This window comes from Castanea sativa, chromosome 10, assembly GCF_040712315.1.
Source record: "Castanea sativa cultivar Marrone di Chiusa Pesio chromosome 10, ASM4071231v1".
NCBI lineage: Eukaryota > Viridiplantae > Streptophyta > Magnoliopsida > Fagales > Fagaceae > Castanea > Castanea sativa.
The window spans coordinates 10,751,651-10,772,538 of record NC_134022.1 but is presented as its reverse complement, the minus strand read 5'-3'; the positions used below and the strand labels follow the sequence as shown (position 1 = coordinate 10,772,538).

General features: G+C 36.4%; 1 protein-coding gene across 2 annotated transcripts; it reads right to left on the bottom strand.

The window, feature by feature from the left end:
* Positions 1-2,840: 2,840 nt before the first annotated feature.
* On the bottom strand, positions 2,841-13,075 carry LOC142613336 (protein transport protein SEC16B homolog). 2 transcript variants are annotated; one of them, XM_075785646.1, is made up of 13 exons: positions 10,728-13,075; positions 10,052-10,372; positions 8,837-8,965; positions 8,627-8,749; positions 8,331-8,501; positions 7,785-7,910; positions 7,538-7,672; positions 6,856-6,983; positions 6,670-6,778; positions 6,277-6,591; positions 4,666-4,821; positions 4,226-4,524; positions 2,841-3,865 (listed from the first exon to the last, which is right to left on the bottom strand). In XM_075785646.1, the coding sequence occupies exons 1-13, from the start codon at positions 12,621-12,623 to the stop codon at positions 3,340-3,342; spliced, it is 4,434 nt and encodes a 1,477-aa protein (XP_075641761.1). In that variant the 5' UTR covers positions 12,624-13,075; the 3' UTR covers positions 2,841-3,339. The 2 variants fall into 2 exon arrangements, with proteins under 2 accessions (XP_075641761.1, XP_075641762.1); XM_075785647.1 differs by having other exon boundaries at positions 4,666-4,815.
* Positions 13,076-20,888: the final 7,813 nt, after the last annotated feature.

The following is a 20,888-nucleotide window of genomic DNA, read 5'->3' as shown; positions in this document are numbered from 1 at the left end:
TATAGCAAAGTTAAGAATATAGATTTAAAATTGTAGGCATACGTGTGAAACATTCATAAGTGTGAAAATAATGAAGTCAAAGTATCAAATTAGCATAAATAATTATGAATGCTTAGACCTATTTTTTAACAATTTATGTCCAAAATAAACGATTTTTTAAAATAAATTATGATATTTCCTAGAGTATGTGTTACTTAACAATGATATGATATTTATAAAAGAGACTATATATAAATAAGTAAACAATCAAATTCTAATGTATATTCTCAAATTGAAATAGAGTGTCAATTACAATTGGTAATAAATTATAAAATTAATATTCAAGATTGTAAATTTCTTATATGTTTTTATTTTTTTTCTAATGAGTTATTCAATAAGTCATTTGTAATTTTGTTTTATATTTTGAGATGTTGATATTGTGTAGAAATAAAACTTGTGTATTTGTTTTACTTATCTTTTGTGTTATTTTGTTTTAGTTAGCAATGTTGGGATTTGTATAATTTTAAAATTATTGAATTAGTATTAATAAGTTTAACTAAGTTCATTCTTGATATAAGTGGTGAATTCAAAGTAATACATTTTACATCAAGTAATTTCTTGCATGACTTTCCAAATGGCAAATACATATTGTTTTCTTTATAAAAAAAAAAAAATTATGTGAAAATATGGGTTAATCCAACCCAACCTAATTGACTTGAACCCATTTTTAACCCGATCCAAACTCGATCCGACTCATCCCACCCGTTTTTCTATGTCTAGAAAAAATGAGAATCCCCAATTCTGAGTATTCTCATTTTATAATGCGATTCTTGTAGAAAAATACGTTGTCATAAATGATTTTTTTGGAATGTATTCTTCCACTAGAATATATTCCCCCAAGCACGTTACCAAATGTCCATATGCATCTTGCTTTTTTTATTTTTGGGTGAATATGTATCTTTCCTTTCATTGCTAGAGCATCATATCATCGAAAAATTCTTGTTTATTTTAGAATAAGATCTTACTTTTTCTATTTTACACAATTAAAAAAAAAAATACTTGCATTTGATTATCAATTTTACATTCTAATTTGATAAAATATTCATTCTTCTTTTTTTTTTTTTTTTTTACTATTTTAATAGTTGGGGAGAGAAAAAACAGAAAAGTAAGAGAATAAATAAAATATTGATATGTACATGAGCAGTAGCAGTGAGTACTCCATCAAGGAGGAGTGAGTTTGAAATAGTCGCATCTATGGACATACAATGGAATGTTAAAACGAGAATAGAGAAATTTGGACAATGGGAAATTGGGAATACTGCTGAGGTGCATCTCTTGTACTCGAAGAATTCACTGGTGGTCATTTTGTCCTAGGATTAAACAAGCATAATCTTTTTCTTCTTCTTTTTTTTCCTTTTGGAGTAGAGCCTAAGTTATTTATAAACAACTCAATTAATTCAAAACCCTTACGGAATGTTTTGGTCAAAATAACCTCTTTTACATGTAAGGTATTTCCAAACCTAAGAACTACCTAAACCAGTGAACTCCAATCTATCCTTACCTAAGCAAAGCCAAGAAAAGTCTCTGCAATAGTCACGACGACCTTCCAAATGGATCAGCTTGCTCATTAATTGACTCTTGGAAATATGGTGCTTATAGGTTTGGCAATTAGGCAGAAAACCATATAGCACGCCAATTGGGACCTTGCAGCGCAATGTTGGGATAATTAGGTAAATGTAGGATTGAGATTGTGCGCAATATGATCTTTTAACTTTTCTTTCCATTTAATTCATTAACTTTAAAAATTATTGTCATTTTAATCCACTAACTTAAATAATTATAATTTTAGTCTGTTAACTTTGATCGATTGTCATTTTAGCTCAATTGGTTAAAAATTTTTAATTTAGTTGATTAACTTTGAACTATTGTCATTTTAGTCTATTAAGTTTAAAAATTATCATTTTTTTTTTGTTTAAATAAATAAGTTAATCTCTTTTAAAAAAAAATTAATGTTAAAAAAAAAAAGGGAGTTAACAAAAACTTTTTAATACCGATGGACAAAAGAATTAAAATGACTGTGATATCAAAGTTAATGGGTTAAAATGACAATTGATCAAAGTCATAGGATGGAAAAGTGTATTTTTGTAAGAAAAATTCTTTTCTTTTAACTCCCCACCCCCTACCGCTGCCACTGCCAATTGGATAGTTGAGGAGATAGGGAACTCTCACTAAACCCCTCAGATGGCTATCTTTTGCCACTTCCCCGCAAGATCTTAAGTAGTAATAAGTCAATACCTATCTACTTCCGCACAAGAGTCATTAATCTGTCATCTGCAATTGCATAGGGCTAGGGCCTAGGGGTGTCTAAGGGTCAAGTTAGATTGGGTTTGGGGTGAACCCGTCACTTGGCTTGATAGCTTCGCGGTTTGAAATTCCAAATCTCACATAGATTTCGCTAGATTTGTAAAAATTGACAGCATAAGTAGAAATGTAGAAGAAAATAGATCATGGCGTGGGGAGGAGGAGAACAACAAGGTTTTTAGCCAGATCTATCCACAAACGGCTCCAGGTTGGACGGATGCATTAGGTCCAAGTTTGGGTTGGACAACCCTGCGTGGGGCGTGGGCCCCGCAGCTTATTTGGGCCTATTGTCTAATCCAGATTTTCCCCCCTCGGCTTGGCTGAATGTCTAACAAATCCCATACCATCCCAATTCTGCCCAACAAAGATGTTACTTGAGATCAATAATCATGCCTGTTGACAGAAGCTCGTAGTTCAAGATGAAATTATCAAATAAGCAGCGGCTATGCTGTACTTTAGACTAAAAGTTCTGAATGCAGTTACGACACCATAATAACCAATGCAAAATTTCAACATCCACTTTGGATTTTAATTTTATAAAGCATAATAACCAATACAAAATAACAAGCAAAACACCTTATTTTTTGCAATTCGATACACTTATCTTTTTCCCCTTGAGAAGATCTTTTGATGCTATACCCTATACAAAGGGACTTTTATGTTTTTCAATAAATGAACAAATGAACTGTACAATGGTGCCAACAGAGGCTCTCTTCGCTTTATAATAAAAATACCAGCTCCTGAAGCCTCAACTGGTGGCGAATTCCAGAGCGTTGAAATAAATTTTAGGCTTAAAAGTATAGAAAACCGTGCCAACTACATTTCATCATATGGTAGGATAGGGAATTTGGAGAACATTTTTTGTTTCTTCTGTGTGCGGACTTGGCTTCGGGCAAATACCACCATTTTGCACTTTTCAGAGATGCAGGAGCAGGTTCCCTAGTATTCTATTGATCACAAAGAACAAAACTTTGATATTTACATCATCACTAATTTATCTCAAAGTTCCACTTCATGAAGGTCCCCAAAACTGCCACCGTTTTGCATTCGCATCAAAGAAGGCTCATTAGGCATAAATGATGATGGGGGCATGCCCAATGCCTCCCCTAGAGGTTTTATTTCAGCCGATTTTGGAGGACTGAATGGAGTGCTGTGGCTTCCACCCCATGAGGCTGTTCTCCGTGAGTGAGGAGGGAGGGAGCCATTGCCATTACCATTGCCATTTGTCAAATCTCCCATGTATGGGATGTTATCCATGCTTGGGAACCTCTGCACGGTCATTGATGATGAAGGTATAGGAGACCGGAATGAGTCATTTGCAATGGATGTCGTATGATCTCCATTAGTTGAAGTTTCTTCTTGCCCATTTTCTGCTATAGCCTCCATTGCCTGTTCACCAAGTGATGCTGGGGTGGGAATGAATAATTTTGCATTGGGAGCAACAGGAGGCTTAACAGATGGAACAGAAGGTGACTGGAACAAGTTTGCAGGCTTTCCACCACCTTGGTTGAAGGTGTCCACATACCTGTCAAAAGCCCATCAATATAGTTTTAAAAGACTAATTTGTAATCTCTATTTGGTTGCAGGAAAAATGGAGGAAAGGTAATGAGCTTTCAGATGGGGCTGTACTTGAGAGGGGTTCATAAACCTAGCAAAATTTATTACTAACCTAAGATTCCAAAAAAGTACAAAAAGAGCTGCCAAGTCAATCGGTCATTATTTATTTTTTCAAGTTGCCTATTAAATAAAAAACCAATACAGCTCCATCTTCATTTGATTCAGCCATTCTTATCATAGCTTATAACAGGGTTAAACTCCTCTAAATTTAGTCATGAAATTAGCACAATATTTTTAGAACAAAAAAAAAAAAATCTATCGAAGTTACCTTGCCCGAACACCCATCCTTCCACGAGATGAGAATTGATTTGAGCTGGATGGAATAGGTGGAATTCCTGAAGAATGTTCTGAAGGAGTAGGAGTTTTATATTCCGGGCTCCCATTGTTTGGAATCCCTTCTTTCTGTAATGCAGATTTCAAATTGTAATCTGACATGCCATTCTGGAAGGCTGTAGTAGTTGGAGGGGGTGGCAAGGCAGTTTCTTCAGCTGGGGCTTCAACGCCTTCCTCTACCCATCTCTTCAGCTTTTCATCATAATAGAATTTGTTCGTTTCACCCAATTTAGCCTTTAGCAGCAAAGCAAAATAAAAAGCATTTAAAAGGGGGTACTAAGAGTGAGAAACATTAACTATATTTTTCCTCAATAAAAAATTGAAAATGAAAAAAATCATGGAGAAACCAAAAAATTGACATTTTGAAGAAACTACCTGTTTGCCAGGGCGAGGCCTTAAAACTAGCCCCACAGTCTTTTGCAGTAACTGTGAGCCAAAATTAAAACGAGGAAAGCGTGATGCCCCCCCTGAGACTGAAGCTTTGCCTTGTTCATTTGGTGAAGCCGTTCCTTTTGATGAATCAACCTGATCCTATAGTAAGTCAGTATGATCTCATAAATTTGATATAACCAAGAATACACACAACAAACTGTACCTATAAACATAGGTTTTCATTTTCCAATTCTGGAAAATACTATGGGCCTGTTTGGTTTAGAGGAGTTTTGAGTGATATGATCCAAAACTCATAACTGAGTTATCAAAACACATGAGACCCACACAAATTTTTTTGTTTGGCTTGATTTTCACATTGTGTTTCATTCACTCAAAACTCACAAATTTTGAGTTAGAGTGATGGAAACGCAAAACAAGAATCTGTTGTTTTCAAAAACTGAGATACATAACTCAGTGGCACCTTTGTAAATTTTTGAACTCTGTGGAGCCCACAGCTTCTGTGTTGTCAACTCCACCGGCTACCCCTTTTCTTTTCTTTTCTTTTTTCTTTTTTTTTTTTGCTTTTCTCTACTTCTCTTTCTTCTCCATACCCACTCCACCACCAACAACTTTTTTGTCTTCTTCTTCTTCATTCTTTCTTTTTCTTTCTTTCTCTCTTCTTCTACTGAGTTCCACTGGCTTCCTTCTTCTTTTTTTCTTCATTTTTTCCTTTTTTTTTTTTTGCTTTTTCTCTACTTCTTCTTCTTTCTTTTTCATACCCACTCCACCACTAACAACATTTTTTTCTTCTTCTTCTTCATTAGACCCACTCCACCACCAACGGGTTTTTTTTTTCTCCTCTTCTTCCTGGTTTTGTCTTTCTTTCTTTTCTTCTTTTTCTTTCTTTCTGTCTTCTTCAGACCCACTCACCATGTTCATCCATGCATAAATGTATACCCAGAAACAGAAACCCACTCCTCATTTTCATGATTCCACGCATAAATATATTCCCAGAAACAGAAACTCACTCCTCATTTTCATGATTTTGGTCTTCGATCTCAGGATTCCTGGGTTTGGATTTGGGTTTTCTATGTTTGTGGGTTTGAGTAGGCAATTTTGGATCACAAATCTAGCTTCTTTCTCATTTCTTTGTTCCTTTTAAAGAGGGTTTGTATATGTGGTTTTCGGTCTGTGGGTAAGAGAAAAAAAAAATCTGAAATTTGGAATAGGGAAGAGGGAAAATATGTGCTATGAGTAAGAAAAAATTCATGGAGAAACGGTGCTGGAAGTGGGAGGGAACCAATCTCTTGCTGGGTTATGTGAAATGGGTTTTGTGGTGTACAGGGGTGTGAAATCAGTTGCTGGGATTTATGATGGGAAGGAAGAGCAGTAAAATGAAGAGAGAGAATGTCACACGCGGGTACCCATATGACCATTCTGTGTAGTGACAGTGGGTGGGCTCCACCATTTTGCCAAAAAATGGAGTTAGAGAGTGAGAGATATAACTTAGATTTGGAACCAAACACACATTTTAGAGATATTTGAGTTATAGTGGGAATAGTGTTATGAGTTATGAGATATGGGTTATGAGCAAACCAAATGGGCCCTATATACCTGTCTTGGAGTTCTACCAAAATCTGGCTCTGAAACGCTTCTATTAGCCATTGTCATTCTACTACCATCAGCCATCCAATCACTTATGGGCTCCATCGATGCAGAAGGCATTAACGATGACATGGCCATCGTTGATTGACTACTTGATACCCTGTGGCCAGTTGGCTGATTATAATGTCCATTACCAGGAGCGCCTCCTTGTAATGTTGGTGCAGGTGGTGGAAGACCCCCAACAACACGATGTGCTGTACTATCAAAAAAGTTAAGCAATTTGCCAACTAATTTTCCAGGAGCTGAATTTGCACTGTATCCACCCTGCACATAGAATGTTTATTTGGATGGATCAGCACTTGCAGCTTAAAAATCACGAGACACAAATAATAGACAAAGTACCTGTTGGTGAGTTCTGATCCTCTCTTCAAGAGATAATACTAACTGTTTCCATGTTTCTACTTCGGGTGCTCGACCAGTCTTCAGAGACTTCAATACAGCTTGACAGTATCTGAACTAACCACACCATGTTAAGAAAACTGAAGACAAAATTGCATGAAACATCAACTTGAAACAATTTTTACTTACTTCAATGAGTCTGAAACCTTCCCCACTTCAACTAGCATGTGTGCATAAATAAGCTTGTATGGCTGAAAAGGTAGCAAGATAAACTGAGAGTTTCCAAGCACCTTCGAATATTCATATAACTCAGTCCTCTGTCCAAATAGCCATCATGTCTATTCAGTATGAGTCAGTTGTAAAGCATCATTTATTAAAATGACTGATGTAAGGGGATAATTTGGTTGACAAAATGAAAAGGACACTGAGGTTGACAAGCACTGAACATTTGAGCTTAGGTAACTTCAAAGAAAAAACAAAATACTAAGGGTGAAACAGAAACATGGCTGTTGCTTTAAAAAATATATACAAAAAAAGAGTAAACTACCAGGAACTTCAAAGTTTTAAACACATTTACATAATATAATATAATAATAATCCAAATGAGTCTTCTGAACCCTGCAATCTCCAGGAAAGTTAAAATTTAACATAATAAAATATAGCTCCAAAAGAGACTAGTTTGAACCTCGCAGTCTCCAAGAAACTCCAAGAAACAGAGCATGTCAGACAACGAAAATTACAAAATTTAAACATGGTGACAACCATGAGTAGTAATTCTTTTTTTTTGGGGGGGGGGGGGGGGGGGGTGATACGTAACCAATAACCATTGAGCCATGAAAACATTTTATGATAACTGGGAATCTGAAAGCACCTGAATAGCTTCTGGACTAACGTAGGTTCGAGGAAGTTTCCAGTGATCTGCTCCAATTAGACACAGCCTAGCAGTGTCTGAGTATGGCTCAAAGTTTGCTTCCGCAATCAAGTAGCAGATGTGTGCAGCAGTAATCTGAAATAGGATTCATCTTAGGTCTTCAGGAGTAAGAAAAAAATAACAATATAAATAAAATTAACAATATAAATAAAATTAACAATATAAATTAACAAACTTCATAAAGTACCTCACTTCTTTCCTTCCAAAGGCAATCGCCAAGATGAATAATTACAAGTTCATCATCCTTTGTTCTGTTTGCAGTTATTACAGCCAAATTTTCCTCCCAGTCATCTAGCATACAATTGGCCCCAATCTGTAGTTTGACCAGGATAAAGAATAGGCTGACATTATAAGTCAGAGATGCCAACAGAAGAATTTGGCAAAGTTTAGAGATAACAGGATATCAGCTGGATCAAGGGTTTGAGCTCTAGGGATCCTAAAACATGAGATTTTGGGCAAAGCTTATTTATACATCCTACTAGCTTGAGCAATACCTATATGGTTGTGTCAGAGAAACATAATGCAACAGGAATATCAAAGTGATCCAAAAAAACCTCGTCTCTTTTATAGTTTTGTCCATTATAGGGGGAACCTCTACCTTGCTATGGTGTCAGTTTCCTTTTATTAACATGTTTTTACTGAAGTACATAATTACTTGTTAAGTTAAAGGCAGTACCAAGCATAATATGGCACCAATGTATTAAAATAAAAAGTTCTTAAGTTAATAAATCACCTGTGCAGGCTGTTGAGGCATATTAACAGCTCCTGGAAGACTGCTCTTGGTTGTGGAATCAGAATAAAACACTTCAGCTGGTTGCCCTGCGATTAGCAGGCATAAAGTCCTTAGAGGTGATCCTGCAACTAGCTGGTGAAGTGCCATTTGCTTCACAGTGTCAACATAGAACTGCATTGGTCCAAGCCATAATCAAAACCAAAAAAAAAGAGAGGTGAGACAAGGTTAGCACAGTATAAACCTAATGTCTGCCTCATGAATGCAAGTGTCTGGATAGGCTGCAAGGGGCAACAAACCTGATCACCAAGTTGTGAAGCAAGAACAAGTGCGGGCCCCCACAATTGACCTTCTTGTGCACATTGCAAAGCCTCTTTCTTTCTACCAGAAACCAGAAGATTTTGTACCTCAGAAGCGGTTGCCTACAAAATACACCATCTATTACAAAACAATGAAACTGGCAAAGGAAAAAAAAAGTAGGGAGAAAAGCAGAGCAATTTATCACATACCCGAATTTGTCCTTCAGAAGGCAACTTCTGCAAGCAGTGGCTAAGAGCATCATACTCACTGAATTGCGTGCTGTTCCTCTTAGCAGATGCAAAAAGTTTAGCAACTGCTGATTCTGGAGAATCATTTTCCTATTTAGAACACAAAGGCAAAAGATTACCAAATGCCAGATTTATGACACCCCGAAATTTTTCATAAAGTATACCATCAGGAAGAAGAAAAGTGAGAATCCATTATGGAAGATATGACCAGGGAGGCAAAGCCAATTATCAAGAATTATCAAAATAGCAAGAAACTCAAGTTAATATCATTCATCTAAAAGTGCAGCAACAAATAACCATTCCCACTTCTGAAAGCATCACATCGCACAGGAACATCATTAAGAAATCCCAGCAGTTTGATATTCATACTTTCAAGTACCCTCATACCTTATTGCATTGAACAATAATCTTCCTCCATAATGCCTAAAAACCCCTAAAATCTGAATGGATCACTCTTCTTCAGCTCAATCTTTTTCTGATTACACAATATGAACTCAACTCAATAAAGCCTTCATCTGATCTAAAGGAGGTTGTCCATTGTTGACAAGATCCCTTTTACACTACTTGGCCCTATGTAGTGACTAGGGCCTTATCCCTAGTCTTCTCCCTAACAATCATGTCTATAGCAACAAAAAGATAAAGAAAGAAAATGCAAGCTTTTTTGTATGTCCACATTCAATGGGCTTCAAACCTCAGCTTTTGGAACTACATCATGCCATTAAAAGAAATAAAAAGGAAAGGGGGCTATGGATTGAGATTACGTCCTTACCCTATAGGCTTATTAACAATGCTTTTATCAGAGTGATGTAATGAACCACAACAATGGAGTACTTTTTTTGTAGAATGTAACAATGGGGCACTTGCATACTATAGTTTAAAGCAAACATACAAGTACTAGCTCATGGAGGGCAAATTCAGGTTTCAACATCAAATGGGTTACCAAGAATATGAATTGCCAAAGGCCATGTCACAAATAATTTTTAACAAAACAGATGCAAAGTTGTAAGTTTGTGGGTCATTGGTCAATCTTGAAGGACCTTGCTAGCTATGAAGCACAGGTGCAATAAGACTTTATCACAGTTATCATGATTGTCCTACTACATGTAGATACACAATAGATATTAAAATTTTCTTATTAGATCAAAAACAATCTCAAAGAAAAAAAAAGTAATTTACCCTCAAAACGGTGTCAGCACCAAAAGCAGATCGAAGTTTTCCATAATGTTGACAAGCTATCTTAAGCAAAGATAGAAGCAACCTCAATGCTTCACCTTTTCTATAATCCATGTTGGGTAATTCACAGCTCGTAATCCTCTCGTCGATCCATTTGTTCAACTCTTTACCTCCAACACTCCCACCAACCAATGGACCAGGAAATGATTGTTGGCACAAAGCATGAAAATAATCGGAGGTACCTGATCCAAGGCTTGAAGCATCAGCGTTTCCTAAGACAACTTCCATCAAGTTTAGAACAGAAAGTGAGCTTCCTACCAGATCCTGCGCATAAGGCGAATAAAGGTGATTAGCCCTTTCATGATATCAAGATTAGCATGCTCCTTTTGGCTATGTCCCTAAGAGAAAGCAACATATATTTTGGAATTTATAAAGCAAAATTATTTACACAGCAAAGTCTTAAACAGCGATTAAACAACAATTTGACTTAATTTAAACATTTTAAAAAAATCTTCTAGGACCCCATGGCAACATACCATGCAGAAAAAAGGAGGGGGACGGGGGCACATTATAAAAACATAGGGCAATTTTCAGAAATATATTCCTCTTTCTTTATCTCAGTCTTTTGGCAACCAAATGGAGCATTCAAGAGAACTAAGAAAAGATTCCAAGGCCGAACCTGGCTTCCAAATGACGAGCTACTGAGTGAACTATTACTATTCTTCATTACAAGGAGTTTTCCACCAAAGCCAAACGTCACCAGGGCATGTGGAGGACGCCCAGCAGATGATCTTCCAACATTGGAAGCATAAGAAGTCTGATGGACACTCTCAAATGGTTGCTGGGAAAAATTTACAGGTTGACTGCCAAAGTAATCACCCGAGAATTGTGTTTGCTCATTAAGCTTCAGATTTGCCGGACTAAACTGCTGACTAAAGTTCCCACCAGGGACAGAGCTTTTAAATTCAACATTCCCATTAGCCTCACCATGACTCTGACTTGCTCTATTGTAAGATGAAACTGGTCCAAAAGAATTGAAGGACTTCTGTTGATCATTATTCACATAAGAACTATCAAAATGCTGGTTTCCACCCAAAGTTGTAATACCCTCACTCCTTGGAACAGTTTCAGCTTGCCACGAATTCAATTCCTGCTGATGATTATTACCATATGCCCCAGCCCAGCTTCCATCTTGGCCTTGGCTACCAAAACCCTGTGACCTGTATTTGTCAGCCTGCCCATACTCACCATATAAACCATTATTAATCTGATTAAAACTACCAGTTGACACAAACCCGTTTTGATGCTGCTGCTGATCAGGGGTCTGAGCTGTTGATTGAATCGACGAAGTATAAGTATCCAATGCGCGCCATTCTTGTGCGATTGTGTCATAATACCAACCAGGATACTGAGGATCAAAAACCATATGTTCTGGGTATCCATTATTCACTTGTGAAACCTGATTCCAGTTAGACACGCTCTCAGTCCCGTTATTCACTTGCGAAACCTGTTTCCAGTTAGATACACTCTCAGTCCCGTTATTCCCTTGTGAAACCTGATTCCAATTAGACACGCTCCCAGTCATGCCAGTATCAGTCGCAGTTCCCACAACAGGCTGAGCAGTTTGCTGCGTATAAGAAATCTCCGAATGTCCATCAGCAACAGCACTCCACTCACTGGTCTGAACATTCGTGCTACCATCATCACCCCCCACTTGATACCAGTTCCCGGTATTCGGGTCATACTTCCACCCTGGATAGGCATTCTCCCAATACTGACTACTACTCAAATCCTGCACATTTGAACTTTGATCCACCGTTGCACCATAAACCTGACCCTGACCCTGACCCTCTTGATAATTCACATAATTAACTGAATTATTCACACCATCAGCTGCAAATCCTTCATTGCCCGTTACCATTTTCGCCTCACTATTCAAATTTCCAACGACATTCCCCGGGAAATCACCGGAATTACCATCCAATTCACTGAAAAAATCTGAATACGATCCAAACCCGTGACTCCCATTTTGAGGGGCCGAATCTGCGTGGAATGAATTCCACCCAATCTCCTTAACCCCAGACCCGCCGGATCCACTGCTCTTGCTCACAGTCAAATCCGAAGCAAATTCGGATCCAATCCCATCATTGCTGGATCCTACTACACTATCACACCCAATCGAATTGGCCGAAACCAACGAATCCCTCTCTTCCACGTGAGCACCCAACGACTCTGCACCTGCACCGCCACCCACACAATCCTTTTCTTCTTGTGTTCCTTTCAAACCAAAGCCGCTACTATCACCACCGCCTTCACCTTCAGCTTCGCTGCTGCCGCCACCACCGCCACGAACCGACTCATCCAATTGATTCCCAGCCTCGCTAATGCTCAGATTCCCAAACGCTTTCGCCTCGTCGGAATCGCTTCCCTCAGCGAACTTAGGATCAACTTCCTCGCTGAACTTAGGGTTCGATCCGGCGGTAGTAGTGGTGGGCCCGAACTCATCGTCGACCAATTTATCGAAAAAATCCTCGTCCGTCTGATCCTCCACATGAAATGGAGGATTCGAAGCCATTATTACCCTAACTCTTCTCGGATCCCTCTCTATCCAACCCAAAAAATTCACACAACTCAGCCCAAATTACCCCCCACAAAAAAGTACTCGAATTCCGAGCTGAAACGTTACAATACCCTCGAGATCCGAAACCAAAACGCAGAACTTTACCTCGATATCACTCTTCCCCAAAACCTAACCCTTCAACGAACAAGATCTAGGGTTTTGAGCCCGTTCAAATCCCAGAACCGTAAATCAAGCAAGATACACCAAAATTTTGCAAATTTCGGCTTGAATTTAATACATTGAGTTCAAAAATAACTGAATAAAAGAATGAAAACCCAAATGAACTTACAGATCGATAGGAGTAACTGCAAAGAAATACGAAGAAAAAGAGAGAAAGAGAGAGAGAGTTTTGGCAGAGGAGAGCCCTCGATTTCGCACCCACAAAGAGCTTCGTTTTTAATTTTAGTTTATTTAATTTTTTTTTTTTACTCTCTGTGTGCGTTTTCTTTAATCTTTTTTATTTTTTATTTTATTTATTTTATTTTATTTTGTTTTTGTTTTAGCGCCAGATATGTGGGCGAACGAATACGTGGAATTGTGCATGCGATTTCTTTGTTCTACTGTTACGGTTTTGCTGCTTCCACTCTTGATGTTCTTGTCAAAAACAGTTTGGAGTTTGAAGGAAACGTTTGCTGGAATTAGCGAGATTTTTGAGGTGGAATTAGTGAAAAAGTTTAGTTATTGTACATTACGAGTTTTATTATGTAGCATGAACAGTAGTGCACATGTTTTACCATAATGGGCGGCGTGTATTTACTGCTAACAAATCAAAATAGAAATCTCTAGCTTTTGCGGTGTTTTTATTATTACATCTCTTCCTTCGTTTTTAATAAGAAAATTTTTTTATTTTGGGAAGGTGGTTGGTAGTTGTTGTTGCATGTGTCTTAATTGGAACATCAACTAATCATCTGGTCCTTGTACACGTAATTCAAATTTAACATTCTCTTGTTGTTGCGGTGGGTTTCAGTTTGGCCAAGTCTTTGTTGTTGAAATAAAATTTGAATGAGTTCAAATCTTGTTTTCATCTAAAATTATTAATTTTTTCTTTGTTTGTCCTGTTTGAAAAGTTAAACTTTTTAAAGAAATATCATTTATTGTCTTGTCTGCTTTATAAAAATGTACAGTATAAGTTTATAAAACTATCCTTAAATAAATTTATCAACTTTTAAAAAAAAATTTATTCTTAATGAGGCAACTAAAAAGGTGCCCTAATTAGATTGATTTTTTAAAAATATTACTTAGTTTTCTTTTCAAATAGTTTTGAAAATAAAGTAAGGGAATAATAGGAACATTAGTAAACTAATAACTTTTATTTTTAGAAACTAGACAATATTTTGAGACATCGCAAAATGAAATAGAGGACAAACAAAGTGGGACAGAGAGAGTAGTATTTTAATTTAAATAAAGAATAACTATTATAAGGTATACATCATAAATTCAAGTGTATGACATTGTTTTCTTTTTCCCCCAATCAAAATAGCCAAATTTTATTTCATAAAAAGAGAGAGAGACTATAACTACTACTACTATTATTATTATTATTATTGTTATGCAAATTTGGTATACATTAAGAGATTTTTTGGGTTATTTGGTTGCATATTTAATATGAGGAATAGTTATTTCTTTTTAATTTTTTTTAAGAAAATAATTGTAAATGTTATTCTTTAATGCATGTAACATTTTTTTTAAATCAATACATTTTCAAAAAATAAAAATACAAATTTTCCATATGCATCTGTACGGGGAAGGGCCCCAGGCCCATTGGGCCTTGGACCCTAACTTTGTGGCACCATACGGGGTAGGGCCTTAGGCCTGTCGGGACTTAGGCACTGACCTTGAGATAAGACACCTAACCCTATCCCCATTGGACTTGTGACATTGGTCCGAACGCACCTCGAAGCCCAGTTTAAACCCCAAAAACCATAATGGGACCATCGTGTCTTGAACGTCAAAAGCAAGCCCTCCCGATCAACTCTAACTTGGACGGGAGCATGATTGCTCGGGGATACAAGGTCTCGGTAGTCTGGTAGTGCCTTGAGGAATATTGCTGCCGAACAGCCTTTTGGTGCCAGGAACCAGTTCCAATGCCATTACCTCTATCCCAACAATACCTCCACTTAGAAGCAATGGAATTGGACCCACATCCACACGAGTAAGAATAAGAAATAATCATAACACCCCCACTTACCTCCAGCTATAAAAGGGAGTAGAGAGTAAGAAGGCAGGGGGTTGGTTGGCAGTGCAAAGAAAAAGGATAGAGGAGAGAAAGAAAGAGATAGGCCACAACGAGAGGAAAGGGGAGTAAGTGAGGAAAAAGGGAGAGAGGGGCTTGTAGAATCAAGAGGGCGCAACCAGGTCTCTAAGCAAAGGACTACCCATAGTAGGAAATCCAAAACCCACAATACAAATAAGTTCTGAGCCCAAGTGTAGATTGAGCCTGTTGATCGTACTTTGGGTGTGCACAGCATCATTTTCTATTCCCAATAATAAAGATTATTATTACTAACTCTTTACCATAAAAAAAAAAAGAAGATTATTATTCCTAACATGGTCTATGCTTAATGTACCAAACATACCATAATTTCTAAAGTTATTATGTGTATTAAAAAATAGCTATTACATCTTTTTTTAGAAATGAATAACTATTCTTCAATTTTTTTGTTTTTTTTTTGTTTTTGAAAGAACTGTTCTTCAATTTAAGGAGTAGATGTTCTTAATGAATAAATATTATATATGATGAAAATCCAATAAAATGATCAAATAGTTATTTCATATAAATAAGCATATCATTATAAGAATCATCGCATCATTCCAAATATGCTCTAAATTTGTTTCTTTATACGTACGATTGAATTGGATACATACATTGTAGCCTCTTTCTTTTGTTGCAATGTTATCCATTTAAAAAAAAAAAAAAAAAACTAGAATATAGCATTTTCAAACATATTTACTCTTAGCATCCATTTCTTTTAATAACTCATTGCCCCGTTAAAGTTAACCTTATTATGCCATCCGTGAGTCGGTGGAAAACATTTAGCTGTCTTCCTTGAAGATTTTCAGTTAAAAAAATTATAGGACCAAAGTTAAATTCACAACTTTTGTCTTGCTAACGTGGTGAGTCGTGAATAATGAAGTAAATATATAGGTCTTCAACTCTATCACTCATAACTCTTCACATGAGTCAAGGGCTTGTAGTCGAATTAGCACTTCCTCATAGGAATGGCAACGGGTCGGGTTCGGGCCGGGTTTTTGTATACTCGGACCCGACCTGCGAGCCAAGACCCGAAACCCGGACCCGGCCCGATTATTAATCGGGTTTTTTTCTCGGAGCCCATACCCGCCCCGCCGGGCCCCACGGGCTCCGCGGGCCCCGTTTATCTTCTTGAGCCCAAATCCATCCCAACAACAAACAAAAAAAAAATTTTGAAGCCCATTAAATTTTTTTCCTAAATTCAAGCCATTTAACATGGCCCAAATGCCAAAATTTGGCATTTAGGCCACATTATAGGGCAACCAAATCAAACCAAATTATAAGTTAATCATAAATCGATAAATCACCTATTAATTATACATTAATAAATCACAACTAAGATTTTAAATCAACAAATCACTTAAAAAGCTACAAAATAAATCCCACAAGTCTAACAAATTACAAAATATCTTATCCTCCAACCAACAAATGAAAAAGACTAAGAAATTCTTACAAAATGTCTTATCCCCCATAACCAGGTTTTTATCCGGGGCGGGTTTTGGGTCGGGTTTCAGATTTTTTATAAAACCCAGACTCGACCCGAACCCGCTTCGGGGGTTTTTTTTTTTTTTTAAACCCATACCCGACCCTATTCTTTATCGGGCCCGGTAAAATCCGGCCCATTAGGGTCGGGCCGGGCCGGGTATCCGCGGGCCGGATCTAAATTGCCATCCCTACTTCCTCATACACAAAATGCTTGGGATCTAAGAGAAAAAGTTCAAACTATAGGGTTAATAGCGTATTGTAATTATTTCTATAAAAAATAAAAAATAAACAACTTGCCACATAAATAAATTAAGGCAAAGTTGTGGGTTTAGTTGTGGTCATAACATTATTGCATCCATTTTCACTAGTTACCATCTCACGTTTCTATAATATAATATAATATATATATATATATATATATACACACACACATATATACTGAAGTGCCTCTTCTGTCGCAAGTCTGGACCAGCTGGCCCAATAATGCCTTTTTAAATCTAACCTTGCCCTAACTACTTCTATGATCCATCAATGAGCAATCTTAGTTTGCCCCAACCTTGTATTCTAGATTGCGGACAAATCATTATGTACCTGTTGCCTTGACAAACCCACACCTAGATGTATATCCAACGTTGGTCCTAGCTTGTTTATGACAAAACTATTATTTTGATGCCTAAATTTTAGAATTTAGTTTAGTGCATAATTTTTTTTTTCGTATGTGGTTAGAGGGTAAAGCAATTTATAGATAAGCTTAGTTGATTATTTAGTCACAACATTTGATGGTTTTTTTACAATTTATTACAAATGAATAGATATAGAGGTTAGTCGGTAATGAAAATACATATGAGTAAACTGCATACATGACATTTATTACAACAATTGAGTTGACAAATTTTTACTCATTTTCATTTGGATCTACCACCTATATCACTTTTTAACTTATTAATATCAACTTACCACTTGAATAATTGTGGAATTTGTGTCTATCTTTTTATCAAAAGACAAAGCTACAGATAAAAGTACATGAGTTGTTGATCTGAAACGGCAAAGATGCTTGGTATTGTTGGCACTTCATCATCCCCATTCCCCACTGACTTGCACTTCGGCCTCACCTATGCTAGGCACTACCGTGGGCTTTACAGGTAATGCCATGATTCGAAGGCCATGCCTATGATGTGTATCTGTGATTCTGTATCCTCTAACAAAATGCATTAATTGCTTATTAGATCATGTTATGTCTTCTCGGCCTTTTAAAAGGATACAATGGTCTGTCTTCCTGGCCTTTTGAAACTTGGGGTTTGGTTGGGGTTTGTTATCAGTTTGGGCCTAACTGAGCCTCTGTAAACTTCGAATAAGAGCCTAATCATGTTATGTGGCATTTAAGCTGTTTGGCGACCCAAAATTGTTGGGCTTTGGCGAGGTTATGTGTCATGAACTTTTTAATTCATCATTGTTCAGTGGATGCCTATAATACACTTTGTTAATTATCATTAAAGAGTAGTTGAAACGATTTAATGTTTCCTTTATGTTTGCTTACTGTCAAAGCTAATTATTCGATATCATATAGTCTCTCAGGTTATTTGCTCTTGTATTAGCAAGGATTTAAGGTCATTCTCAACAACAACAACAAAAAAAAAAAAAAGCAAGGATTTATGTTAATTACATGTTGATCACTCTCTTTGTATACCAAATTCTCAAAAATAATTTGTTTTCTAATAAGAAAGTGAAGGTAAGAGAGACTTTGGAACATTTCTTAAACTAGCTAGAGAAACTGATGGATAACTAATCTAGGGTCCCTAGGAGAGCTGCCGACTCTTAGAGCTGCCGACTCTTAACTACCGTCCAACAATGTCTCACTCTCAGAGGTGGCCCTTGAGTTCATTTGCTTTGCAAGCCATGCATGCAAAGCAGTCATGGCATATTAATGATTGGCACCTTGGCCTCATCATGATGTGGCCTCTGATCAGCAATATGCTGATGGAGCCAAAAATTATAATATCACAGACTAAGTCATAATTTTTGCCACAATTATCCATATAACAGATTGTGAGTGGTAAAGAAAAATAATAAGTTCATGTGAAAGTGGCAGACAACTAATCATAGTTTGCCACATAAAATAGTTGTGATAGTAATTGTGACTTAATTTGTGGTACTAGAATTACTATGTAGCACTTCAGAAAAAGATTGGCATATGACTAAGAGCAACAGTTTTTCCAAGAGGCTGCTCCTAGTAAGAGATTCAGGCTCTCCAATAATGATTGGCCGTCCGTACAATTGAAGAGGTAGGGAGTGAGATGGGAGACCAAACCGAAGGCACAAGAAGAATTAAGAAGGGCAAAACCGTGTAAGAATAAGAAAGCCACGAGCAAGGTCAATTAATGCCCTAGGAAATGAAGTAAAGGTTGGAAGATCATGTCATGGAGGTCCTGAAAGGTAAAACCTCCATAGCAGTGGAAGTAAATGTGCACCAAATCTACCATCAAGATTCAACCTTTGGTTACTAGCCTACTAGGAGATGAGTATGACAATTTAACAGTTGATAGAGATTAGAATTCTTTCAAATTTTTAAGAAAAATCTATTTTAAATTTTTTAAAACCATATGGTTGCCTATTCTATATAAAACCAATATCAATATATCTATATAATAATTGTAAAATAGAAGCGTTTGACTTTTATTTTTCTTTAAATTATTTTTGTATGTTGTCATGCAATATGCATCCATTTCTTTTTTTTCCTTTGGTATTTAACTTTTCAGAGTTACAAACTAAATAGAACCCATCATTGTATTAGATTAAAGCTTTCCAACCCAAATTAAATTCTAATTAAATTAAGTTGGATTTTTCCTAGGAATTTTTTGTTTCACTTTTTTAGTTATTAATATTTATCAATTAATTATTAATCATGTATTGCACTATTTGTTGAAAACTAATATTATGCCCGTGCGATGCACGGCTATCATGTGTAAATTAATAAAAAAATATTTTAATTTAAAATTAAATAGATAATAAGAAAAAATTAATCTTTTACCCTCTTTTTTTTTATTTTTTTTAAATGAAGTAACCTTTAACTTTAAGTTATACTAGCCCTTATCATATGCGCTTTGCGCGTGCGATAAAACTTTTTTTCTTTAATGGTCTTATTTTGTAGAAAAAAAAATGCATTTAATTATTTTATATATATTATTTTTATTTTAAAATTTTAATTTATAAGTGAATAAATAAATTTGAAAATTAATAGGAGAGTTGTCATATTTTTTAGACAATGTTTTAATGAGAGTTAGAGTTGCATTTTTACCAAATTGTCCTTTAATTTTGTCTCTACTTAAACATAGGACTGTAGGGGCATTTTTGAACTAAAAACTGAGGAATTCAAACAAGGGAAGCCCCTTAAATAATAGTATAGATAATGAATGCATATTGTGTAAGATTAAGTTTTTATATATAAAATATATATATATATATATATATATCAGTCCAAAATTAATTAATAGAATATGGTAGATAACTATGCAACTAATATAAAAGGAGATGCCTAAAAAAATATAATGGGAGTTTGCATATGTAAAGCGCATATTTAAATGAAAATCCTTGAATTCAACCTCAATGTAATAGTTAATGTGGGTGCCCGAGGATCAAGGAGAATCTCTGGTGAAGAATCCCATATGGGCCCCCCATAGAAGTGTGACTTACCTAAGGACTCCCAATATCCGACCCAAAGTACCAGGGCAATGGAAGGAAGCTTCCTTAAGAAGGCACACCTCTCCCTTCCGCACTGAATGCATTGTAGCAACTTTATTAGCTGCATTAATGGAGAACTAACCTGAACAATGACACCACAGCTAGCAGCCACCTTTCTACCACCTAGAAAAAAGCTTTGATGGGACAAGTATCCTAAAAATGTGCAAAGAATCTTCCAATGAAGGGCTAAGATGCAAAGGATGGGGAGTATAAAAGGGGAGGGGGCTAAGATGAAGAATTTGGATTATAATATACTACCCTCAAAAAATAAAGATTAGATGGATTATATGAATAATTTGGATTGTAATATGATGATGCAAGGAAAATTAGTAGGCTGGATGTTTCGGGCTTCATAGGGCTAGCGATTGATTAGAATGCCTAAAAAAAGAACACATGATCAAAGGTGACCGGGGTGGACCGGCCAAGGATCCTCCGATGCCAAAGCTAGTTTCTTTCTTTGATTCTATGGAGTTCCAGCTTTTCAGGAGTTATGTATGTATAAAAAAATACCTACCTTTGTTTGATGAGGATGAGTTCTTATATACAAAGTCTCAGGGCGGTTACTTGGTTTGTAACTTCCCTAGTGTTTGTGGAAGCTTTAACTTCCATTAACTGCCATAGGAGTTTAGAATATTTAATCTTATCTTCTATAACCGCCATGGGAAGTTAAGTAGGAGGTTAGCGAGGAAATCTTGCTAATGTCGCTAGATAATACCACGTGGTCCAATTCATAAGATTTGGTAAAT